The following is a 27,587-nucleotide window of genomic DNA, read 5'->3' as shown; positions in this document are numbered from 1 at the left end:
GACTTGTGTTGAACAATGGAAAGCAAACAATGGGGGGATGTAACTAAATATACAATAAAACTTACATTATTTTGTCAGAAGTGTTTATTGGTTTATTATAATGAACAAATATAGGGATATCAAACAGACATTGCACTCAATCACAAAGCAAGATACAGTTTAGCAAACAGAACAAGATCTTTACATTGATGTATTGTATATAGAGTAGACAGGTTTAACCGCATTGTGAACTTTAAAAAATATATTTATCCACAAATTAAAATTGAGCTCTGGAAGTGGATAAAGCACTTTTTATAGCTCACCGATGATTTGTATCATTACAAGAGTCCAGTGTAATGTGCCATTCCAGTATTTATTGCAATGTGTTTGTGGTGATCCACTTTTTCTCCTTGATCTAGTTAGTATAAGCTTATCCCTTGTACTGCTGACAAAATAGAATCTGCATTTTCTGGTTTAATATTACACTACAGGAAAAATCTATAAGCTATTCATATAGTTCACTAAAACTCCACCAAAAAGGGTTAATGCTTTCTGCTTCTGTAATTATTGGGCTTTTAAAACAGAAGGTTTCTGCTTCACACTGAACCTCACATATAGGGGAAAAAGGGAAACGGAATAATATAAATGAATAATTTTAAATGGTTTTAAAGTTATTTGTAAATATAAATGCTACTGAAAGCAGAATCCTGTTTCTGACATTTAAAACAATGTAGCAGACAATGTTGGACTTCCCACTACAACACTGGGAGAAAACTCGGTGGGCTCTGGTGCTGTTGGGCCCCCATGGACCTGGGCACATGGCCCGAGAGGGTTGCAGACATAAAGCGCAAGGGGGCAGTGGTGGTAGCAGCATTACTCATCGATGGGCAGTGGCAGGGAAGTCGGGGGAAAGGGAGGGGCGGCCTTTCTTCGGACATTCCAGTGGGCCTGGCTAACCCAGTCCGACACTGGTAGCAGAAGCCAAACAATTAAGAAAACTGGAGGAGAACTGACTTATGCTACACTAAATCCAGAGTCAGAACCAAGGATCAGAAAGTCAAATTTACTGTCCAGAGCATTAATACCATTCCAGTGATGCATTTGACATGCCAATAACACGTCATATACTCTGGGAAGAAGATACAATACAGCTAGAGTAGTACATTCAACTTTTTCACTTGTGATTAACATACAACTTGTGATAAATTCATCTGCACCACCCCATTTGATGTTATTGATCCCAGATCAGTAATTATGCAATGGGTACTTACAGGCATGTTGTTTCTATGTTGCATAGCAGTTCAGTGTATATCTCATAACAGTATGTATTCATACATTAAAAAAAGTAATATCAATATCAATAGCAAAACAGTTGCTGCCTCGGAATGCAAAAGGTCATCCATCCCTCACATACAGTTTATTTAATACCCTCCGTACAATTGCTTGCTTACAAGGGTTGATCTTTACATGTATAATTCTGCTAGTTTTGAATAAACGTTATGTTTTAATATCTAGTGAGTATCCCTTTCTCTGTTGCTGATCTATATAAAAATAATACACTTAGCGCACCCTAGTAATCAGTGCCTGGAATTCTCTCATTTATAAACAGTAAGGGGTTAGATGACTGAATGTTTTGGTATGATTTCACTTATTGTGTACTTAGCACTAAATCTAAAAGCATTTTACTGTATGTTAATGAGATAATAAATTTAAAAGATCTTTTGTAGATCTGAAGGTTAGGGGGAACATGTGAAACAATCTGTAAAGCTCAGATACTCTATATGTAGAATTCAATTTGGACTTTGACCTCCAGAATTTCTCAGAAACCTTTGTTTGGCAGAAAACACTAATTTTCCCACATTCGTTTCACATCACTCTTTATGTCTTTTCACTCCAATGGCTGCACCTTATCTCTGTAGATTCTCTGTGAAGTGCATGATAGGTCAAGCATATCTTAAGAAAAAACAACTTGCCTGTGAAAGAATACTACTCTCACTACATTAGTACATAGCTACCAAATGTGGATACATTCAAATACTTTTCCTACTGTCTAGTACAAAGGTTTTTATTACTCTTTTTTTTTTGTTTTATGCTAGCTGAAAACACATTATTTCCACTCATTTATACTCAATTTGTTTTTTATTTAACCTGTAGTTCCCAAATTATAATTGAGAAATTAGAATTGAGAAATGTTATAGTATTTATAACGTATACAAATCATTTGCAATTAAAATTAAAGACTTTTTATATGGAGAACATTATTCTTCAATGACTTTGGAGAATATATTCCAACTAAAAAAGTCCAATAATGAGACACCAATTTTAATGGCGCATTCTCAGTTCAAATCAGTTCAGAAAAGTGGCACCTTAGATGTTCAATTTACGTGTAGAATTACTCCACCATATACATGCAGTTATACTTATCTCCCAGGTTAATCTCTGCAGGTGCAACTCCAAGACATTTGAAGATCCGCCAGGGCAGTATCCACTGACCACGGTAGTGTGCTTACGCACGCTTATATAAGTCTGAACACAGAGTTGTCAAAACAATCTGCATGCTGATCCGCCACAGTGAAAAGGAACAAGGGGGCCTACCTCCTAACAGCGTTTGTCACAATCATAATATAACCAACAAGAATGTATAAAACATAATTTTTTAAAAATAGTAGAAAATATGCTTGTATAAGTAAGGAAATATTGATGCCAATATCCCCACCCCTACCTTCATAAATGCTGGTTACTGAGCTGGTATTTTTAGACAGGGATATATGGACCTGATGCTGACCAGGGCATCAACTTTTAGCTTGTATGTTTCCCAATGTTTGCTTTGGTTCCTTTAGGTATGCAGCACTGACATGTAACCCAGTAACCAGAGAACTCGACAGCCTGTTTATGGGTTTATCTCTTGTGATGAGTCATGAAAAGTATAATCTTGTAGCTGCTGGGATTTCTACCAATTACAGTATGTTTCAGTAATTATAATAGGACAGTGAGTTTTCTTTGAGAGCGTATAACCAAGATGAGTTAGAATATAGGCCATTTGTGAGACATAACGTAAATGGAGAAGGAATGCCTGTAAACTAGTAGAGTTCAGTGCTGGGAAGCTTTAATGGGTAAGAAAATAGCATTAATTGTATGTCTTCAAAATGATAAACATAATAAAACAAAAAGTGCTGCATATGTTTATCTGGGATCTGTGCCCGGTTTTTGTTCTTTGTTAACCTTCTTCTAACCTCACTTACTTTGTAATCTAGCCCTTTGGTAAATGTTAGGAGACTAGGATGATTTTAATCACACACAGTAACAAGTTCTATACATTTTTCCAGAGTGAGAAAAGTGTTTTTTGGACTCTAGCTAACATCTGAACTAAGGAGCCAAAGTGAATTGCAGGAGCCGTCGGCCTCGTAAATCTTTACAGAAGGATATCAGCCAGCAAGTGTTTATTTTCCAGCTTGCCAAAATGTCAGAGTGAACTGACAGACGGTAGAAGAGTGTTTACTTTTCTACTGGCCACTCTTCTGCTAATAAAAGTTGTGTGGCTGCAAAGCTGTTGGTGTTTTGCTCATGGCATACGGGATGTATACTTCACCAGCATTTGTAAGCTGGCGGAGAAGTACCCATATCCGTCTGAGGAGCCTGTTAATGGTATTAATGGATAATCACCTGTCAGCAGCGATGACAGGTAAACATAGGCAAGATATGAGAACTTATCTGCTGACTAAAAAAATGACTGGTGGAGCATGTAACTGAAAACATGAGAATGCCACATATTCTTACAACTGTAGAAAGAAATAAAGGGGTATATATATACACGTTAACATAGGAAGCCAGCACTCGCGTTAAACTGAAATATTTTGCCTGGATGCAGTCCCTGAAGAGATCAAATAAACACGTTCCAAGGATTATGTACCGCTCACGCAGGGCATAAAGTTAATTTTTGATATTTTATTAATGTGAACAAACAACTAACGTTTTTGACTAAGTCTGGTGTTGCAACCGAAATGTTATATGTTTGTTCACATTAATAAAATATCAAAAATCAACTTTAAGCCCTGTGTTACCTAATCCTTGGAACGTATTTATTTGATCTCTTCGGGGACTGCATCCAGGCGAAATATTCCAGTTTAACGCGAGTGCTAGCTTCCTATGTTAGTAATATATATATATATATACACAGGTATGGGATCCCTTATCCAGAAACCTGTTATCCAGAATGTTCCGAATTACTGAAGGGCCAACTCCCATAGACTCCATTATAAGAAAATAATTCTAATTTTTAAAAATGATTTCCTTTTTCTCTGTTATTATGAAACAGAACCTTGTATTTGATCACAACTAAAATGTAATTAATCCTTATTGGAGGCAAAACAAGCCTATTGGGTTTATTCAACAAATGATTGTAACCCACTTCCAATATAGGGGAAAATGGCCCAGGTGCATCCACATACAGGTATAATGTAGTGATGAGCAAAATTTTTTTGGCAGCATGGATTTGCGTCGCAAAAATCTGCTGTGGGAAAATTTGCCATTTTCTAAGTTTCACAAAATTTATGGTGAAGCGAAACGGGACAGATTCGCTTATCGCTATTACTGAGGAGTTACCTGACCATAAAGGCATTGGAAAAGGTCATATAACTGTGAGGAGACCTTTAATACTATTATACATTATTTTTATAAACTAGCTTCAATGAGTTGTGACACTGTTTTATGAAGTTCTCATGGCTGTTATGTACATACATTATGTACAGAAAGGTTGGCAGAATACAAAACTTAACGTATATCATGATGTCTGTGATTAAGGACCCTGGTGGGTCTGAAACATATCAAGAGTGTTTGGGGCCTAAGTGCTAGTGACCTTAATGCTTTTAATTACTGAACAATCGTAGCTATTTTTTTAACCAAAGAACTTTTTGAGGCGTGGACAGTTTCCTGTTGCTTAAGAAGGTTCCACCCAGCATGTTATTGGCTCCTCACTGCATGCTTTGGAAGTGGGGCATCATATACATGGAATGGGTGGAGCAGTCACAAACGTTAAGGCTGGATAAATGCAGGCTGAGAATCAGCCTCTACACTGGTTTTTTCTTGTGTCTTCATCTGGAACTATTGCGCAAGTCTGGGTTCAGGCACACGGTGTAGATTTGGCTCTGAAATTCATACTTGTAAGGTTTGGTCTGAAATTAGCTCTGTGTGCCTGCACCCGGACCAGAGTAAAAAATTATAGTCCACTGCTGTAACTCCTACACTGGATCTGATTTGCCTGCTATCTTTCTACATTCCTAACCTTATTTAAAGGGGTGATTTACCTTTAAGTTAATTTTAAGTTTATTATAGAATGGCCAATGCTAAGCAACTTTTCAATTGGTCTTCATTATTTTTTTTTTTATAGTTTTTGAATTATTTGCCTTCTTCTTCTAACTCCTTGTAGTCCAAATGGGGGTCACTGACCTGGCAGCCAAAGAACTATAGCTCTGTGAGGCTACTCTTTTATCGTTATTGTTTCTTTTTATAATGTATTTTTCTATTTAGTCCCTCTTTTATTCATATTCCTGTCTCTCTTTCAAACCACTCCCTGGTTGCTAAGGTAATTTGGCCCCAGCACCCAGATAGCTTCTGAAACTCCAAACTGAAGAGCTGCTGGACAAACACTGTATTAATTAAAAAAAAAAAAACAAATAAAAAATGAAAACCAATTGCAAACTGTCTTGAAATATCACTCTCTACATCATACTAAAAGTTAACTCAGAGGTGAACAACCCCTTTAATACATGCATTTATAGTACCTGCTATCTTACTGCTATTGCAGTTTTTTAGCAGTACTGAATTATATACTATTTTTTTAGGGATGCACTGATGACAGGATTCGGGATTCAGCCAAGAATCAGCCTTTTTCAGCAGTATTGGGATTTAGCCGAATCCATGGTCCTGGCGGAATCTAATCCAAATCCAAAAACTTTTCGTCACACAAACATGGAAGTTAAAAAATTTTCACCGCCCGCTGTGTGCACAGTTCTTTTTAATCCATTGGTAGTTTGATTTGCATAAACAATTTTCACCGCCCGCTGTGTGGTGGTTTGATTTGCATATGCACATTCGGATTCGGTTCGGTATTGGGCCAAATCTTTCACGAAGGATTGGGAATTTGGCCAAATCCCAAAATAGTGAATTTGGTGCATCCCTACTATTTTCAAGTGTAGATGGGAAGCCAACTAATGCTAAAGAGAGTACAGGGTGTGGGCAAAGTAGGGTGCCAACATAAAATGCAGCACTTTACATATATTATACATCATTGATAAATTTATTGTGCCTTTACAATTTATTCATATTGTTCTAGTTAAAAAAGTGATGAAGAACGCAGCAGTAAGTGTTATACTAAGCATCACAGTTAATACATCTACTAAATGTTTAACTTGATAGAAAAGGTTTTTATTTTTGAACATTCCACAAACTCTACATGGAAATGTAACTGTAGATGGTGCTGTTGTTACAGTTGTCTGTGGAATAGCTAACACTTTGGATAAATGCAGACGAACGAATTATCTAAAGTCAGTGATGATAAAGAAAGCATTATGCTTAAAGTGTAACGACTGTATTTCAGGATAAAGATTAAATGAAGGGAATGCTTTTGGTATTTGCACATTGCGATTTTGAAATAATTGTCCATTAGAAGTGATACGGTTCCATAATGTGGCCTCAGCTTTAAAACAACTTACAAGGTTATTTTAAGTAGTATTACCCTCATGTTCTTTTGTATAGAGATGCACAGTGAGTAGCCACTCAAGTAAAGCTGAACATCTGAAAAGATGAAAAGAAAACCATTATTTAAGTAAAATACAATATCAACTCAATGTTGACAAGATTGTAGTAATTAAAAGAAAGAAAATTTGGCAAATAAGGGGGGTATAGTAATCTATAGAAGTCCTGCCCCAGTGTTGAGAAGGGATCCATGTACAGATGAAAACACAAACACTCATTCATTCTTGAGTTATAGATCTATTTCTTGTTAGGGCTGTGACAATTCTCCCTTGTCGCCGGCGACTAATCTCCCCGAAATGCCATCCCACAGGCTAGAATGTAAATTGCCGGTAGGATGGCATACGTGGTGGCGAAATCGCCGAAGTTTCCTCTCAAGGCAACTTCTTAGATTTTTTCGCTGCGCCATCCCACCAGCGATTTTCATTCTCTCCGGTGGGATGGCATTTCGGGGAGATTAGTCACCCGCGACAAGGAAGATTTGTCGCGCGGCGACTAATCTCCCCGTCTGTCACAGCCCTTAATGTATGTTGTAGCAACAAGAGTATTGTACGTTTCCATAAACCCGTTATCCAGAAAGCTTTAAATAATGGGAAATCGATCTTCCATAATCCATTTTAAGCAAATAATTCTAATTTTTAAAAATGATTTACATTTCACTGTTAAAATAAAAAATACCTTGTACCAGATCCAGACTACACCTACATATTGGTGGTTAAATAATTCTACAATTAAAGGTGTAGTGATCCAAATTATAGAAAGATCCCTTTTCTGGAAAACCCCAGGTCCCAAACATTCCTAATAATAGATCCAATATAATGAATTTTGTTTACATTTCTAAGCATAAATACTAGCACTGGGGTTTGAAATAAACCTACTCTATTTCTACTCTCAGGGGGCTTCACTGGCTGTCAGGGCAAGTTTGTTAGGTATCAGATCTCTATTTTGTTATTTTCTTTCTTTTTTTAATTGGAAGAGGGTTGGTCATTAAGGGGCCCATTTATTAAAATACGATTGAATCTGAATACAAAAAAATCGTATTTTTTCTAAGTTTTCGTACCTTGCATGTTTTCACCGATTTTTTTTTTTGCGCAACTTTTTCGTACTGTGCGTCAAAAATTACACAACAAAATCGTATTGTTGCGCCGAGTATGAAAGTTTCGGATTAATCCAAGCTTCGCTATGGTGACTTTCCTTGGGCCAGGTTGGAGATGCAGAGAGCCGTTGAGTCCTATGGGAGGCATCCAAAAACATGCACAGAAGGATCAAAGTCATAACGGTTTTCCCGCCGTTTACGATCGTTCGGATACAAAAATTTTGTGACTTTCGGATCGCCAATACGATATCATGACTAATTAATTTTTTTCGTAAGAATTTTTGTGATATTTGCGATCATCAGAAATTATCGTATCTAATCCAAATTTTACCCATTTTGGGATTCCAACTCGTACTTTGATGAATTAGCCCCCAAGTGTATAAAGTGTAAAATGTGAAATTAATATTACCTTTTCAGAAAATCAAACTATCTGTGCCCATATCTGCGCAATATTGATTGCCCTGACAAACTTTCAGAGATCCACTGCTCTTGATTTCTTTGTTTTAGTCTTTCTTCCCTGAATAATTTAGAGGATCATGAAAATTTCACTGCATATAGACTTCATTTGTTTTATTACATCCAATAAGATCCAATAATAATAATAACAGAAAAGATATCAAATGTAATTACATCTAAGGAATACTTCATTAGAGGAACTTTTCTATCTTTAGTAACTTACGTTTTTAATATTAGGTTTATAACTCAAACCTAAGGCTGTTTTGGAAAAGTAGTAAAAAGTTTAACTATTCATTTTATGCAGAATCAGTATTTTAGCCGAGGAACATAAGATACTGCTGCCAAACACATTGTTTTTACGGCTTAAAATGACTTATTTTTTTCATTGCAGTATTTTTTTTTGTGCTTCTTTACAGTGTTTGCTAATGCGTTTAAGTTTAAACTAGTACACATTCCACATTTTATGACACACTTAAGCTTCATAGACAAATTCATTCATATCTACTGGTTTTAGTTTTTTAAAAAATAATTTAGTACAAGGATGAGTAGAGATAAAAGCCTTAGGTATGGGTGCATGGCAGTATAAGTACAGTGCAATACACCTTGCATAAAAAGTATTCATGATTGAGGCATGGTTAAGGCATGGTTTCTTTCAATAAGAAGTTTGTAACAGTCTTGATGGTGAAAATATTGCTCATATCTTTGAAAGAAGTAGTATCATTGTCACTAGACCAGTGGTTCTCAACCTTCCTAATTCCCTTTAATACAGTTCCTCATGTTGTGGTGACCCCTCCAACCATAAAATGATTCCTAAGACCATCAGAAATATGTGTTTTCCGATGGTCTTAGGCGACCCCTGTGAAAGGGTCGTTCGACCCCCAAAGGGGTCCTGACCCACAAGTTAAGAACTGCTGCCCTAGACCCTAGAAATATATTCCAGTAATGAAACATTCAACAGCTATCTATTGGTAATTAGGTTATATGCCTTAAATAATAAGGTCAATGTGCTTATTTTCTAACCAGCAGCTTTATATGCCTGTTGAGTTACAGCCAAAACTTTCCTTTCAGGGCCCATTAGCATGACTGTCCCTCTTGAAGACTCATGCGTAATGCTTGTACAGTGCTTTAACCTGTGTTGCAGGCTACCTTATGGTTATGGTAGTTAGTATCCTACACACAAAAACAGTGCACAGTGAATGTGTTTTGTACCTGACAACACAAGGAAGAGTTGCCATTTATGTAGTAGGGTTTGGTTACTAACAGAAGGGTCAATGCAAAACACAAAATAGCGGTTGCAGCAGGTACGAAGTTGGAAGTTGCATATACTTGCTGATGGAGTGCAAAGCACATAATTTGTTTTTATAAGAAATTTTCTTTGAAATAATTTTTACTAATATAGATTCAATTATTTTGCAGGTCAGCGGTGAAGCTCAGGAATTATTCTCTGCTCGGCACGGTTCTGTACGATGTGCTCGCGTATTGCCATGTCCCCTGTTTGGTGAGTTTTAAACTTCTAGACACATACCACTCTAAGGGGTATATTTATCATGCTATGTAAAAAGTTGAGTGAAGCATTACCGGTGATGTTGCCTAGGGCAACCAAGCAATACCGGTGATGTTTTACTCCACCTTTTACACAGCATGATAAATATACCCCTAAATGTTAAAGGCAAACTCTGTCTCATTTCAGTGTACACTATTGTTTGGGAACAGTGTTTCCACCTTCGTGGTATTTTGTTTGGTAATGTTAATACAAAAAAAAAATCCATGTACCTGTATAACATTACAAAACGTTATTAGAAAAGGCATAGTATATATTTTTTAAATACAGAAAAGTAAAACTGAACAAGGTCAATGAACCAACAAATATTGCAGTAAGTAAATATAAAGAAATCAAGTTCCATGTGGTACGATACATAGGAGAAAGAAGGCATCTGCCTATTTATATGGTATAGTTTTTATTTCTATGTTACACTGTTTACATATCAAACAATTTACTCTACCATTTAAACTGTTATTCTTGAACCAACAAATGTATTTTTTGTCAGTTGTTATATTGGTGTATAGGCAACCATCTCAGTGCATTGTGTGTGATTCTGAGCTTTCAGAAGGAGCCAGCACTACACATTAGAACTGCTTTCAGATAACCTATTGTTGCTCCTACTCAATGTAACTGGTGGAGTCATTAGCCAGGCTTGGATTTTTTACTATTCGGTGCTATTCTCATGAGAAGCATTTTTAGTAATACAGGTGTCAGGGAGCTGCTGTCTTGCTAGATTCCCATTGTTCTACTAATCGGCTGCTGAGGAGGGGGAGAGGTGATGTCACTCCAAATTGCATCGTAGCAGTAAAGAATGACTGAAGTTTATCAGAGCACAAGTCACATGGCTGTGGCACCCTGGGAAATGAAGAATATGACTAGCCCCATATGAAATTTCAAATTTATATATAAAAACATCTGTCTGCGCTTTTAAAACCCAGATTTCAATGCAGGATTCTGCTGTAGAAGCTCCATTAACTGATGTGTTAAAAAAACAAAAAAAACCCCATTTCCTTATGACAGTATTCCTTTAGGTGCTAAGACTAGACCAGACCAGACACTGTTCTAGTACTCCAAAAAATAGTATCTGAGTTTCTTTGAGAGAGTGTTTTCTACAAAGGAATTCAGAACAGCAAGACTGAAAGGTTTAAATGATGGCAGTAAATGTGAATAGTGAGAAAATATGATGGCTCTGAGAGGAAAGTAGGAAACAACTAGGAATGCACAGGGGCACAAGAGAAGTGCTTTGAAATTTAGCGGAAGGATTTTGTATGCTGAGCTTTGCTAGCAGCAGGTTTTAAGGGGAGTGAGGAAGGGCCAGGGATGTTTTAGCAGTTGCATGAGAAAGGGACATAACTTAGTGATATTACTAATAGGTTTGTCAGTGGCATTAATATGATTTATTTTGTTTTGATCTTTATTAAAATTACAGATAAAACATATTGAACTATTAGAAATGAAAGAATTTTAATGTGAAAATTATTATGGCAACATACTACTGAACCTCAATCCCCTTTCTGTTACACTTACTGACTATAATGCAGATTGACTGAACACTATCTTGCCTACAAAAGCACAGTAGCATCTTGCAAGGTAGGTTTCTAACTCTGAAGGCACACAGGGTCATATCTCTACCAGCTGAAAATACCTTGTTGGGCCTTCAACCTTAGACCTACCAAATTTTTTTTTGACAGGTTTCCTTCATGTTCCAAATTAATCATTTCTAGACCAAACATACTTTTTCTTTCAACTGCTTTATTGTTCAAATCTTACTTCTTGGCAGGGGGTAAAAAATGTGAAAAAACTACTTCTTTTTATATCAATCTGAAGACTCTATGGGACTCATTTATCCGAATTTTGGACATTTAAAAGTATGATTGAAAAAATTCGGATTAAATCCGATAATTTCTGATGTGCGTTAAAAGCACGAAAATTTTGTATTGCGGTTGTACGAAAATATTTTGGTATGATCCGAAAGTTCCGAAATTATCGTAACCGAATGATCGGAAACGGTGAGAAAAACTTTCTGACTTTGATCCTTCAGTGCATGATTTTGAAAGCCTCTCATTGGACTCAATGGCACTCTGCAGCTCCAACCTGGCCAAAGGAAAGTCACAATACCGAAGCTTAAATGAATTTCCGAAACTTTTGTACTCGTTGCGACAAATACGATTTTGATGCACAAATTGTCGAAAAGTACGAAAAAGTTAGGGAAATTAACTAAAAAAGCGCAGAAAATACGCACTTAGAAAACATACAAATTTTTAGCATTCGGACTCAATCGTACTTTAATGAATAGGCCCCTATGACTTGTCAAAATATATATGCAACAACTAAAGTACAGGTATGTGATCAGTTATCTGGAAACTGGTTATCCAGAAAGTTCCAAATTACAGAAAGGCCATCTCCCATAGACTCCATTATAAGCAAATAATTCTAATTTTTTAATATGATTTCCTTTTTCTCTGTAATAATAAAACAGAACCTTGTACTTGATCCCAGCTAAGATATAATTAATCCTTATTGGGTATTCAATATTAAATTATTTTTAGCAGACTTAATTTATTGAGATCCAAATTATGGGAAGATCCCTTATCTGGAAAACACCAGGTCCCGAGCATTCTGAATAACAGGTCCCATACCTGTAATACTATTAAAACACCCCATTCTGCACTCTGTATCAGACATAATTTCCTATTCTTTAAGTACTGGTTACTATTGTATTATGCATACTTGAGGAGCGGTGTAGTTTGGTGTAACTGAATTCACTTTTAAAAATGTATAACACTGAGAAAGATTTACAAATCTGAACATTGTATTTTACCTTTGTATCAAAATAAACCTATTATGCTTATGCATTTGTCTTAAATTATAAGGAATTGTTAGAAAGCACTATAAAAGACAACGCCACTGGATTATTCCACTAATAAAAAAATAGCTTGTAAATCTCATCATTTATGCTGTCCTCAAGTTTCCCAATGTAGTTGCCATTTTGTTCTCTGCTATAGATTTTCTCCTCAGTTGTTTTGAGCTGTTCCAGCTGGTTTGTATTTGGCACACATGGTATCTTACATTCTAATCTTCACTTTTCTAGTTATGGACATTGTCTTCCATAGCAACTTTCCTGAAAGTGAAATGTTTGCACACTTTTATGTGAGAATTGCCTCAAAGCAATACAGTGCCACATTTTAAGGTGATAATCGTCTAGCAAGCTCTTAAACAAGTGAGTTCAGGTGATTCTTATAGAAGTAGTAGAATATTACTTAGATTTAGGCCATGAAGTCAAATTAGCCCGATATTGTCCACCTTAGGTGGGCTTATTGGGAGACAATCTTCTCGTTTGGAAACCTCGCCAAATGAGCAGATCTTACCATTTATGGGAACCTTAAGGGATTAATTATGCTTGATTGCTATAGTATTGCTTTCAAACACTGGTAGCAATGTGGTGAGAGAAAAACAGTGTTTAAGATTGGATGCAATTTTTTACTATGAAAATAAGAAATAAAAAAATGTAATTTAGTATTTGTGTGCAGACATCAATTTTGCCCTGCTCAGCCAAGCAGCTCTAAAAAAAGCTAAGAATGGCATTTGGATAATATCTGGAGTTGGATAAAAGGAAAAGCTGTAATAAGACGCAGCAGTTATCTAATGCAACAGCTTAATGATTCTGTACAAAATAAAATGAATTGTAATGGAGCTGATGATTACCATCAAGCAAGGTTCGCAAACTGTTATACTGCAGAAAAGTAAAAGAAGTATTGTTTAATGCTGGAGTCTGCTTCAAACGAATTGGCATGGGCTTAAAAAAGATGTCCTCATGTGATAAAGAATTCATTCCCAGGTGTGAAGGGAAAAGTTCACAGCTTCACAATTTAATAGGCCCCAGCTTTCACTTCACAGTAAATAAAGTACTAGAATTGTTAGATAAGCTGTCTGCAAAATGTCTGTACACTGTGTTGCAGACAACTATGCTAGGAAAGGTCTCATTATTTTTGTTCAGAAGGAGTCATGTTCTAGCTGTCAGTAAACAGACAGTTGTGATTTGGGTGACTTTTAAAAGTGTGACTGCTATTTTTTTGACATTAAGTTCCTTCCTTCTTTAATATACTTCTGAAGTATTGCTAATTTAGGATTAAGTGTTTAATTTTTGAGCCCCAGTCGTGTGTTCTACTTTGGTGTTATACTATTTATAATTTGCAAAGCAGATTACATTTAAAATAATGTCACAATGATGTCAGATTGATGTTTATTAATAACGTCATCATTTATATTCATGTTAAAAATAACTTGATAAATGGAATTTTATGATGTCAGAACATAATCCAAAGTGATAGGCTTATATTATAAGAACATGTCCACAACTGGAAAGAAAAGCATCAAACCAAACAGAATATAATTAAAATACTTTAAAGTCTATAGTACTTCACTAATACAGATGCCCATCATTCCTGAACTGCCTGATGCATCTTTAAAACTCAGTAATGCTTTCAACAGGCATCAGTAATTAGACCAGGAGCCATGCAGTACCTTTTGGAAATGTTTTGCCATTCCTCTGCAATCCACATGCATAAAATTATAGCACTCAAACAAGATTACTTCTCACAGTTGAAAAATGGTATTAAAAGATATTAGAGAAAGGGGAAATACAAAGATAGTGGGAGCAGAATTTGCAAAAAGTACAACTGTAATACTAGATCCTAATGATTCCAGAGAAAAGAAAAAGTGTTAGTAAGGGTAGAGAGGGAACCTGGGGGAACATTCCAAGCTTGTTTAGTGGAATATGGGTCTTCTACTTTCTCTAGGTTTGCATCCGGGGTAATATGTCTTGAAATGTATTAAATGTATAAGTATTAAAGAAAAAGTAACACTAAAATTTTTTAAGTGAAAAAGCTATTCTACCCTGCACCGATAACTGCCCTATCCTGCAAACCCCTTAGTATTTTGAATGCTTTAAAAGAAAATACCTGTTAAAACTTGGCTTCCTGTCAATTGAACTAAGGAGATACAGCGAAGGAAGGAGCAGGCATCAAGTATGCGACGATTGATTGATCGAGTCTAGCCTGACTCCTTCCTATACAGAAGGAAGGCTAGACTTGATCAATCGATTGTCGCATAGTGATTGCTGCTCCTTCCTTCGCCGTATCGCCTTAGTTCAATTAACAGGAAGCCAAGTTTTAACAGGTGTTTTCTTTTAAAGCATTCAAAATACTAAGGGGTTTGCAGGATAGGGTAGTTATTGGTGCAGGGTAGAATAGCTTTTTCTTTTAAAAAATGTGGAAATGTCTAAAGTGGCAAAATACATATACAAGGCACCCTATGTTTACTAAATAGTGCAACAGCCTGGCTTAGGCTTCTAATTTGTACTAAGGTTGATGCCACGCGGGGCTGATTCTCAGCCTGTGGCAAAACGCAAGCCAAGAATCAGCCTCTTACCTTGACTGCACCCGGAAGCATTGTCTCAGCCTAGATGCAGGCACATGCAGCGGATATTGGCTCTGAAATGGGAACTTTTGTGTTTCTTCAACGATATCCACTGCATGTACCTGCACCCGGGCCAACACAACGGCTCCTGGTGCAGGCAAGGTAGGTGGCTGATGCCAGTGTAGGGACTGCCTGCATTTTTACACAGGCTGAGAATCAGTTCTGTGTGGCATCAGCCTGAGGCATCCGCATCAAATGGTTTAACCCAAAGTGTGTTTTAACATCTGTGATCTTCCTGAAGACTGCAATACAATAGGTACATATGAAGGTCTTAGCTTAAAACATCATATGCAGTAGATTTAATCAAGCCAACCAGTAATGATGAAACAATAACAACTCAACAACAACAACAACAAAATTGTAGGTGGCACTGGACATAAATACAGCCCTGGTTCTAATGTAGTACAGGATCTTTTTTCTAAAATTCTATTATCTTGAAAGTTCTGAAGTACATGTGTGATTTCCCATAGTATTTCATTTAAAGGAGAACAAAGGCCAAACCTTTTGTGGTGCCAAGACACCTGCTGATTACCCCAGTTGCATTTGCTCATGATTTTCTTTTAAATTTGCATTTCGCTGCATATACAATTAATAGTGTAACCTAGATATATGAATTCCTACTCAAGAAGCAGGATATGTTACTGTCCTGTACATAAAAAGGCTATTTAAGCTTGTGTACACTTTTAAATTGGAGGCCTCCATGAGTATTTTAACTGTTGTGTGTGTATTTTGTTCTTGACAGAAAAGCCAAGAGAACTTTATCAATAAAGATTTTTTGTAGGTAAAAATGGGCAAGTTCCTGTTTATTTAGATGCTACTTTTCTAGTCTCCTTGAAATTTATTTTCTTTCCTTCCCCACTAACCTGGGTGAGAGCTTTGTCATTTGTACAATCTCAAGGCCTGGGCATAGAATAAAATCAAATGCATTGGATGAGTTCTTGATCAATCAGAATATCCAAGGCTATTGTGATACTAATATCTACAGTTAGTACTAGTGGTTGTATTTATAGTTTATGTATGTGAGTGTATAGATTGGTAGGTGTGGGTTAGGTGTGCTGGGTTTACTTGGATGGGTTGAACTTGATGGACACAGGTCTTTTTTCAACCCTATGTAACTATGTAACTAACTAACTATGTAATTGGTGCACATTTATATTAATGCTTTGATGATGGAAATTAATATATGTAAAGCTATCCATGTTGGAAAGATCACTTGTTAACCAGGCAAAATATAGTTGATGCGAGGGTAGAAAGAAAAGAATTGTAAAATTGTTATGATCAGATTCAAAATACTTCTCCCATCCCCCCATTATTAATGTGCCTTTAAGCCTGACTTATATTTTCAAACATGTCTAACTGATAACATGGCACAAAGAATTCTATTGGGATCATACATATAATGAAAATCATACTAATAAGAGCTTCTTAGGATTTAATTATTATGTGTATGTCCATTATAAGGCCTGTTGTTTAGCATATAGTTTGATATATCATTACTATGAAGACTGCTGTCTTGAAGATATGATCATTTGTAGAACTGATTGCTTGCCAAACAGTTCATTGATCATCATCTGGGAAGACTGTACAGCAAGATTGGTTGTACACATACAATTGTATAAATTATAAAAATGAAGGGGAGTTTCTAATTTTTCAATCTGTATCAATGGCAACATCTTAACATGCACATTTCAGGTAAAGTTACATAGTTGATTTGGGTTGAAAAAAGGCATCAAGTTAAATCCCTTCAAATGAACCTCAGTGCAAATGTATCATATAAATAAACAGACTCACATAGAAAACCTATTCTAAACTAACTGTAGATCTATAGTCTAACTGTAGTCACTATAGCCTTGGATATTGTACTTTTTTAAGAAGTCTTCCAAACCTCTTAAGGGAACAGTTCAGTGCAAAAATATTTTTAATATAGTTAGGCAAAAATGTAATCTATAAAGACTGGAGTGAGTGGATGTCTAACATAATAGGCAGAACAATTCTTCCTGCTTTCAGCTCTCTAACCTCTTAGTTAGTCAATGACTTTGGGGGGGTGGGCACATGGGGCATAACTGTTTAGTTAGTCTGTGAGCACATGGGTCAGATTAAAAAGTAAACTAACTGAACTGTTATGACCCATATGGTCCCCCTCAGTTCATTGATTGGTTACTGACGGCTTAGAGAGCTGTAAAGGAGGAAGTAGTGTTCTGGCTATTGTGTTAGATATCTGTTCACTCTGGTCTTTATAGGTTACATTTTTGGCTAACTAACTATATTGAAAGCAATATTTTGTGCAGTCTATCTATTTTACCCAGTTTCATTTTTACACTACTGAACTGTTCCTTTAAAGTCATGAATAGAATCTGCAATCACAATATCAGCTGACAGGACATTCCACAACCTTACTGCCCTCACTGTGAATGACCATTTTCGTGGTTTTAAATGAAAGTTTATTACCTCAAGTCTAAAGGGGTGGACATTTTTTCTTTGATCTTTTCTAAAGGAAAAAAGAACCCCTGCAATCTGTATACAAAATTTTATGCATTTGTAAAGAGTAATAATGTCGCCTCAAAAGGAAAAACCACACCAACATGGACAGTTATATTTTATTTAATTCTTCCATTCCTCCAGGTTATTAATAAAAAAGTTAAGAAGCAAAGGGCCAAAGACAGATCCCTGCAGTACACTATTCACAACACTGGTCCAATTAAAAAATATTGCATTTGCTATTAGAAAGGAAACCTTCATTAGCTGGTTATGTAGACAGATGAAACATAACAGAATCTTTGCTTTTTCCCTACTCTAGTTTACCAAATGACCTCCCATTGATACAATATGTCCCACCCATTTTTGTTATTTTTTTAACTATTTGCACATTTAAAAAATACATTTGGATTCATTTTACTCCTTCCTGCAATACTCTTTTAATTTTCTATTTTAGCTTGTCTGATAGCAATTTTGTATGCTTTATTGGCCTCTTTATGCCTAATACAATTTTCAGCTGTCCTGGCTATCTTGAATGCCTGAATGCTTTTGTTTTTTCTGCCTACTTTAACACTAACACTTAAATCATTTCATAAGGGGTTTTGATCTGCTATGTCTTTCCTTGCTTACAAGGGGAATATACTGACATGCATATTTGTTAAGCAGCACTTTAAAGATATTCTATTTTCCTTCTGTATTAAACCATGTGAAAAGTCTTTCCCAGTTGGTATTTTACAAACATGACCTTATACTCCCTTATCTACTTGTCTCTGCAACATATTCATAAGAGAGACCGTCTTATGATCATTATATAAATATGACTTTTTCCTAGTACGTTCCTGAACTACCTGAAACAAAAAGTTGTCATTTAGCATATTTACAAACCTACTAGCTTTTATGATGCAGATACCATTACTTCAGTCAATGTCTGGTTAATTGAAGTCACCCATAATAACAACTTAACCTAGTTGTGAAGCCACTTGCATTTTTAAAAGTTGCTGGGATTCATTCTCTTCAATTACACTGGGCATTTGTAGCATAATACTTAAGTCCGGCTGAAATCTCTACTCACAATGCCCCCCCACAGTACTATCCTTGGTTATTTCTGTTCAACTACTGTATGGCCACATTAAGCCAGTGTTAGTTTATGTTTAGGGCAAATCAATACTATTTGAAAGCTAGAAATGTTTTTTTATAGTGGTCATGTTTTTTATAGTGGTCAAAATTACACAAAGGTCCTAGGTGATAATAGATACATGTAACATTTGCATATATGAACAAGCCCACATAACTAGATAAATAAGTCTACATGTGCAGAATACTGATGATTGTGTTTTAGTGATTAAAATGATGAGTAAAAAAGGCAGAATATACTCTTAAATTAAGATGTATTAATAGGCCATGGAAAGCTTTGCTCTGTGATCAGTATTTTTAGAGTTCTGACCTTTTTTGTGTATTTTAGCATTTTATTGAGTTCTTTGAGTCACAATATTTAGCAGCTTACTAGATATGCTATGTTTTCATACATACCCTTCATAAATGCACATTTAATCCTCACTATGAATTTTAGTACAGCACTTCTTGGCTATATTTAAATGAAAAAAGTGTAATTTGCATTTTCCAATGCTCTATGTGCTTTCCCTATTGGTATACTACTGTTAAAATGATATCCTCTATCAGATTAAAATCATACATTTTAGAACCCCTAAAACAATGGGTCATATTCCCACCCCTGTAAAGCACAGGCAACAATGATCAGTAAATACATCTCAATAAGCTCTGCATTCTACCACTGGCATACCCTTAATACCTTCATTTAATCAACTTGGAGTAGTTTAATGAAAATAAAGGCTTGCCTAGAGACTGGGAGTTATTATCTCTATTTTTTTTAGATAGGTGAATCAGTGTCACCATTTTGCTAAGTGCAAGTCTGGGAAAGGACAGGTGGTGCCTTTTTCATTATTTTAATTGTGTGATTTGTCTGGATTTTCAGCTTTTGATAAAGGCTGTAGTGTTATATGGCAGAATTAAAAGGATTTGGTAGTTTAAAAATGGGACTTTGCAACAGGATTTCAACTGTCTGTATATTTGATGGGTTTTACTGGATTTTTTCATTTGTTTTCAATCACTGATCTGCATTTAAAACTGTGTTGAGCAGGTGTGCATATCGGCAACATATTCCACAAGCCCAAACGGAAGTATGATTTAAGATATGAATAATAAAAATCAGCCACAACCTGTGGGATTATGTTGCTACCCACACAGAGAAATGCAGTGGGTTCCATTAATCTGATACCAGGGCACTTGTTTCATCACAATCTGCGAGATAGCCTTTCATCTAATTCCATTGCCAGAATAGCCTCTTTCACTGATGACTTTTTGCATTTGTTCTAAATAAAATATTTAATTTTTTAATGTTACACATTTCTATTCTATTTTTCTAGATAGTTGTTTGTAATAGTGTGCTTTCTTTGTTTTCTTTCACTTGCATTTTTTTAAGCATTATTTGGTTACATTCATTTTTATGTCACCTACTACAAAACATTCAATCTATTTGTTCTATCTCCTTCTCTCTTCTTCTTCTTTTCTATTTTCTCTCAGTAGCCCCGTGGCAAAGATTACTCACCTAAGAATTCCTTAGTTTTATATAAGCAATTACAGAAAAGTTTATTATAGAATAGAAAGAATGCTTATTTGTTGTGTTGCACCACATCCATTATTTTTGGATCCTGCACAGAACCATTTAAATATAGGTATATTATCCCTTATCCAAAAAACGCGATACTGTATCTAACACAAAATTATGGGAAGGGCAGCCATCTCATATAGGGTCCATCTTAAGCAAATTATTCAAATTATTTCCTTTTTCTCTTTTATCATAAATCAGTATCTTGTAATAGATCCTAAATAAGCTGCAGAAATCCATATTTGGTGGGAAAACAGTACTATTAGATTTTGTTTTTTAACCCCTTAAAAGGACATGTAAAGCCTACATTTGACTACAATATATATCAGTTGGGCATGTCTCCCCCACCCAAATGGCATAATTTGTACTGCATATACCCCTTCACTTGCCAGCACCATCACATTTTCCTAAAGCAAATAGCAGTTTTCACCCAGCGGCCATCTTTCTGATACATAATCAGATACATTTAAATCTGCAAACAGCATACACACACAGACCCTTAGTGGGTTACAGGAGGAGAAGGGAATCCAAGTGATTAAGGGGGTGCTGCAGCCTTACTGTTAACCTCTGGACAACCAGTGTGGCAGGTATTGAAAGAATTCAAAGTGGCTGTTCACTGATTACATTTTTGTGTGCAGGGTTTACGTGTCCTTTAAGGTATGGTGATCTAAATGACAGAAAACAGCTGTTACATTCAGTTCAAAATGAACCTCCCATTTTGAATGCGCTTCAAACATGTCTGATTAACAAAACAACCAGTATCCATAGTACAAATGTAATAGTACTGAACTCAATAACATTTGTGTGGGTAAGCATTTAGGGAATAGTGATCACAACATGGTCTCCTTTGAGATAATGCTGCAGAGACAGCTCTATAAGGGAGTAACTAAAACACAAAATTTTAGATGTGCACACTTTACCAGTATAAGGACATCTACGCAATGTATCAACTGGGAAGCATTCAAGTTAGCTGGGACAGCAGAAACTGTCAGCAGGTACAAGGAAGCAAATAAAACATGCAAAAAAGCTATCAGACAAGTTAAAATAGAGATGAAAAGGGGTATTGCAGCTAGGAGTATAAGGAATCCAAAATTATTATTTAAATAGTAAAAAAATGTAATTATTTTTCATCTGTCTGTACAACTGAGGAGCCAGCTAATCAAGGTTTCGCTTTTAATAGACCCAATTCTAGTAATATAACTACTGACGCATAGGTCACTTGGGAGGGAATTCAAAAGAAACTTGCACATGTAAAGGTAAACAAAGGTCCAGGACCGGATGGTATTCATCCCAGGGTATTAAACAAGCTTAGCGCTGTGATTGCCAAACCTCTTTACTTCATTTTTTAAGGTTCATTGAGGTCTGGCATGGTGCCAAGAGACTGGCAAATTGCTAATGTATTGCCGTTATTCAAAAAGGGATCCCACTCTTAGCCTGAAAACTATAGGCCTGTTAGTCTGACATCAGTAGTAGTAGGAAAGCTTTTGGAAGGGTAATAAGGGATAGAATAACAAAAATAACCAAACTAGGAAAAAGTCAATCAAAATAAATTGTTAGTGCTAGACACCTTGCAGACACAACCCTCTAGTGGCCAAAAGAGGGAAATATTACAATGTTTAAAGATAAAGTCCGCAAAAGATCAAAAGTTAAAAATACAGATCTTTATTATAATCCATTAAAAAGTCATACCCCTTGTATGCAGCCTAACACGTTCCATGCTAATTTAGCACTTAATCATTGGCTTCTATGAGATCAAAAGTTAAAAAATACAGATCTTTATTATAATTCATTAAAAAGTCATACCCTGGATTATAATAAAGATCTGTATTTTTAACTTTTGATCTTTTGTGAACTTGATAAGGGATAGGATACTTGAATATATTGCAATTCACAATACTATAAGTTTGTGCCAGCATGGTTTTATGCGTAACAGATCTTGCCAGACTAATTTAGTTGCCTTTTATGAGGAGGTGAGAAGGAACCTCAGTGCTGGAATGGCATTGGTTGTCATCTACTTAGACTTTGCTAAAGCATTAGATACAGTACCGCTCAGGAAGTTAATGATAAAATTGAGGAATATTGGCCAAGAACATGATATTTGTAATTTGATAGAAAACTGGCTAAAGGATAGATTACAGAGAGTGGTGTTTAATGAAACAATTTCTAAGCGGGCCAGTGTTGTTAGTGGAGTACCGCAGGGGTCAGTCTTTGGTCCTTTGCTTGTTTATTAATGACCTGGAGGTGGGTAGGTGATACTAAATTGTGCAGAGCTATACATTCAATGCAGGATGCTGCAACTTTGCAGAACGATTTTGGAAAACAAAATTGGAAAACTGGGCAGCTAAATGGAAAATAAAATTCAATGTTGACAAGTGCAAAGTTATGCACTTTGGTAGAAGTAATATAAACACGTGTTATACACTGAATGGTAGATGGCAAATGGTATATGGTTGGGGGTATCCTCAATTAAGAAGGATCTGGGGATTTTTGTAGATAACAAGTTGTCTAATTCCAGGCAGTGTCATTCTGTGGCTACTAAAGCAAATAAAGTTCTGTCTTGTAGACATGATTTTACCTCTTTATATGTCTCTGGTAAGGCCTCACCTTGAGTATGCAGTGCAGTTTTGGCTTCAATCCTTAAGTAACATATTACTTAAGGTTAAGGGTTGGGGTTGTTTTCTCTGGAAAAAAAGGCGCTTGCGAGGGGACATGAATATTCTATACAAGTACATAACAGGGGATTATAGACAGAGAGGGGATGTTCTTTGTTCCCATAAAAAACCACCAGTGCATCAGAGGCCACTTCTATAGATTAGAGGAACTGAACTTTCATTTGAAGCAGCGTGGGTGGTTTTTCACGGTGAGGGCAGTGAGGTTGGGGAACGCCCTTCCTAAGGTTGTGATGGCAGATTCTGTTAATGCCTTAAAGAGGGGCCTGGATGAGTTCTAGAACAAGCATAGTATCCAAGGCTATTGGGATAATAAATGAGGATCTGCGAAAAAAATTGCTTTTTAGATGGGCCTGGAGTCATATTATAAATGTTTTATAAATGAGGAGACATTTTCTAATCTATCCAGCTGAAGAAATGATCATCATCAATGGAAACATCTTTGTTGATTATTTGCTGAACATGCACAAAAAGATCAAAGTTGTATCTGACAACAATATCTGTTTGTCCGTGGTTACAGTAAGCCATCATAAATCTATGTTAGAGCCATACAATAATTATTGAAATCTAGAAATAGTTTCCGTAGCCTTAAAGTTGGTAATACAAATGGTAGAAAAAAATCCTTGTTTGATGGTAGATCCCATACCTGCATTCCATAAAAATGGAACCCTCATTTGCTTATTCACATTTACACAAAATGAAAGAAAAATATTGCTTTGCCTGTAAACAAAACCTGTCATCTTTAGTTACTAAGTGTTTTAATATCATATGATTTTAACCTGTCATCTTTAGTTACTAAGTGTTTTAATATCATATGATTTTAAGGGTCCCAATTCAGGATTAAATCCTGCAAAAGTTCTTGTCTTTGCCAAACTAATCCTGAATGTAGTGAATTCCTAATCATTGACCAAAATATATACAGTACAGTGTATATATACAGTTCAGTATAGTGAGATTTAGTGAGGAACTGGTTATACTCAAGGACTGTGCGATAAGTTATCATCTATACTGTAGGATGTTGCTTATAGAATTCAATTCTTGGCATGTGCACTGAAATCAACATTTGTTTTGACTGATTAAAGGGGTTTTTCACCTTTGCTTTAACTTTTAGTAAGATGTAGAGAGTAATATTCTGAGACAATTTGTAATTGGTGTTTATTTTTTATTATTTGTGGTTTATTAGTTATTTCAGTGTTTGTTCAGCAGCTCTCCTGGTTGGAGCTTCAGCCGCTATCTGGTTGCAAGGGTCAAAATTACCTTGGCAACCAGTGAGTGGTTTAAATGGGAGACTGGTATATGAATGGGAGAGGACCTGAATAGAAAAATAAGTTATAAAATGTAACAATAACAATCACAGAGCAATAGTTTTTTTGGCTCCTGGGTTCAGTGACCCCCATTTGAAAGCTGCAAACAGTTAAAGAATGAGGGATATAATTCATAAACTGTAAAAACCAATAATTAAGAGCATTTAAAAAATTTGGTTAGAATAGGCCATTCTGTTACATACTAAAAGTTAACTTAAAGGTGAATCACCTATTTAACATTTTAGGTATCTGATGCATTGATTTTACTAAATAATTTTGCATTTGGTTAAAATGTGAGAGAATGCTTTCACATATACTGTAGTAAAGCAAATGAAATGCTATTTAGTACCTTGATAATTATAATGTCCAACTAAATAAGCACTTTTGCATTTCAGCTGTTGGAAAACTACATCCCTCTGTTGGCAGAACAAGTGTAGGGATTGTAGGAGTTGTTGTTTTGCAGCAGCAGCAGGAGTGCCAAATGCTGCCTATCTTTGCCCTTGTCTGTTTTTTATATATATACTTCACAAGCTTCTCAATAAATTATAAATGCAAAAGCCTTATGGTAGTGACTGAGAATGCTTTCCTGCTCTAAAATGTTCAGTCAAGCTCCATAATGCAAGAAAAGCCATCTTTATAGGGCTATAGTTTCACACATTTTGTTTGAAGCGTCTCTGCCAATAGTTGAAGGGAATATCGTTTCCAAATGTACCTTGTGAGGTACCTAAAATATGGCCTGTGTTGTAGACAATGTGATACTTCAAAGTATTGTGTTCCTTAGATCATAATTTGTATTTGTATGTTTTAGGAATGATTAATGCTTATTTGGTTTAACAACCTTTAAAATATTGCAAAATAATTCATTATTCATTGTTTCTTAATAAAGACCATTGTGGTAAAAATCATATCGTAAAAATCAACAACAGAGCTAGATACAGCTCAATGAGAAAAACCTTTCTGAATATATTTCAGGTTTCCCCATACTCTTCACAATTTTATTTGTTTTTAAATGTATATCAAATATTTTGTTTCAACACCATGTATTCTAGCTAATTCAGAATGTGTACTATAACCATATTTATTTTAACCTGTTTTCTAATCTATATTTTTTTACATTTTTTGCCCAGGTTCTCAGATGTGTGATAGTTTCTCAGAAAAACGACCCCTGCTTGGAATGTGTAAAAGCACTGGTTCTTGTGGGTAAGAAGACTTTTTTTTTCTTTGGAAGATGTTTTAAATATTGAATGTGCGGTCCAAGTATCATCCATGTCATTTCTGGATACTGTATAGACATCATTGCTAACTGTGAATGGGGGTGGCCTTATGGAGTCCACGTACAAAACACTGGCAAATGTTGACCAAACAACCTAGCCATATCAGTGAATTTTGTGGCATTCTTCAGACAAATCTATTTTAGTATTAGGACAAATAAAAACAAAATAACAGTTCATGCAACATCTTTCTATCATTTGTTTCTTTGTTCATTAAATGCAGCTAAGATATCATAAAACATATAATAAATGAATGGAAAGAATCCTTTCAAAAAACAACAAACAAACAAAAAGTCTTAGAAAGGGATTTACTTTCCACTTTTCTAATAGGCAATGCCATGAGTGTACATTAATGCTTTGCAGATCTGTTTGAAATTAAGTAAACTTTACATATTGTCCAGTGAATGCTTGTCAGAATGTATATAATCCCAGGAGCAAATCTGATTAGATTAGAAGCTGTGTTTATTTCTTAGTTGCCAATGAATGTTCCATTCTGGTTGTTTGCTTGTAGGATTTATATGAGGTTTCCACAGCCAAGTAACCTGATGTATTTGTATATGTGAAAGTTAGCCTTCATCCTCAGTTCTGTATTTAGATAAATGTTTTTCCCTACCAGCTTTCTGTACTTCTAACCTTTCCTTTGATTGTTATTGTATTTATCCTTGAAATTGTGAAAAAGTAACACAAAAGATATGTCGAAAACAGAGAACTGAGGTAAAAATGATTCACTGACTTCCAAATTCACTATTATTGTTATTATATTTATTAGCAGAATTTTACTTTATTAGCATGGGGTCTGTGACAGTTTAAGTGAACTATGTCAAAACATTTTTGTAATTCAGGTTGAAATATCGTTTTTTGAGCCTATTCTCTGTTGCAATAGCTAGACATTCATGGTAGACTCCAAAGATATATAAAAAAGGAAGGTCATTTTTTTTTCTGTTCCATGACTTTTAGTATACCACATTAAGGTTCCAATTTTACCCTGTTTCCCTACGAGAGATCTCATTTCAACTTCTCTGTCTCCAGCTATGCTCACTCCTGATTAACAGATAAATGCCTCTATTGCTAGTTCTCCACATCCCTGAGTGCCAGTGCATGTGACCTTCCTTCACTTCACAGCTGTGCCTTAACCTGCTTAAGGGAGGCTCCATCTATGTTCCCATCTGTAATGCAGCCCAAGTATGGCCTGCAAAAACATCAAGGTGTTTTTTAGTCTCAGAGTGATTTGGCTCAGAAGGTAATGAGAACTGATGGCCAATGGTAGCTGTAAATGATGCATTGTGGGCACCCTGTGACAAATGCTAAGTAGAAGGACATGTTGTTTGTGCATTAAATTATTCTTGCATCTTTTTCCCTTTTGGCCCTATATTTCAGCATAAAAAAGATTTAAAGGGGACATATTGTGTGAAAAACAATATTGTGCCAATGTATTGTTCTCTTCTATATATATATATATATATATATATATATATATATATATATACACTTCTCAAAAAAATAAAGGGAACACTCAAACAACACAATGTAACTCCAAGTCAGTCACACTTCTGTGAAATCAAACTGTCCACTTAGGTAGCAACACTGATTGACAATCAATTTCACATGCTGTTGTGCAAATGGAATAGACAACAGGTTGAAATTATAGGCAATTAGCAAGACATCCCCAATAAAGGAGTGGTTCTGCAGGTGGTGACCACAGACCACTTCTCAGTTCCTATGCTTTCTGGCTGATGTTTTGGTCACTTTTAAATGTTGGCGGTGCTTTCATTCTAGTGGTAGTATGAGACAGAGTCTACAACCCGCACAAATGGCTCAGGTAGTGCAGCTCATCCAGGATGGCACATCAATGCGAGCTGTGGCAAGAAGGTTTGCTGTGT

The 27,587-nt window shown here is 35.8% G+C and overlaps 1 protein-coding gene across 5 annotated transcripts in view; it reads left to right on the top strand.

Moving 5' to 3' along the window:
- bcas3 (breast carcinoma amplified sequence 3) overlaps positions 1-27,587 on the top strand; it is a 584,912-nt gene that overhangs the window by 25,091 nt on the left and 532,234 nt on the right. For all 5 annotated transcript variants that reach the window (XM_031896950.1, XM_031896949.1, XM_031896951.1 and 2 more), the window contains exons 7-8: positions 9,698-9,779; positions 25,564-25,636. In XM_031896950.1, coding sequence (XP_031752810.1) covers positions 9,698-9,779; positions 25,564-25,636 — 155 coding nt within the window. The remainder of the gene's footprint in view (positions 1-9,697; positions 9,780-25,563; positions 25,637-27,587) is intronic.

The sequence above is a fragment of the Xenopus tropicalis genome, chromosome 2 (assembly GCF_000004195.4).
Source record: "Xenopus tropicalis strain Nigerian chromosome 2, UCB_Xtro_10.0, whole genome shotgun sequence".
In the NCBI taxonomy this organism is placed as follows: domain Eukaryota; kingdom Metazoa; phylum Chordata; class Amphibia; order Anura; family Pipidae; genus Xenopus; species Xenopus tropicalis.
The sequence above is the reverse complement of the archived record's forward strand: the minus strand, read 5'-3'. Positions and strand labels throughout refer to the sequence as shown.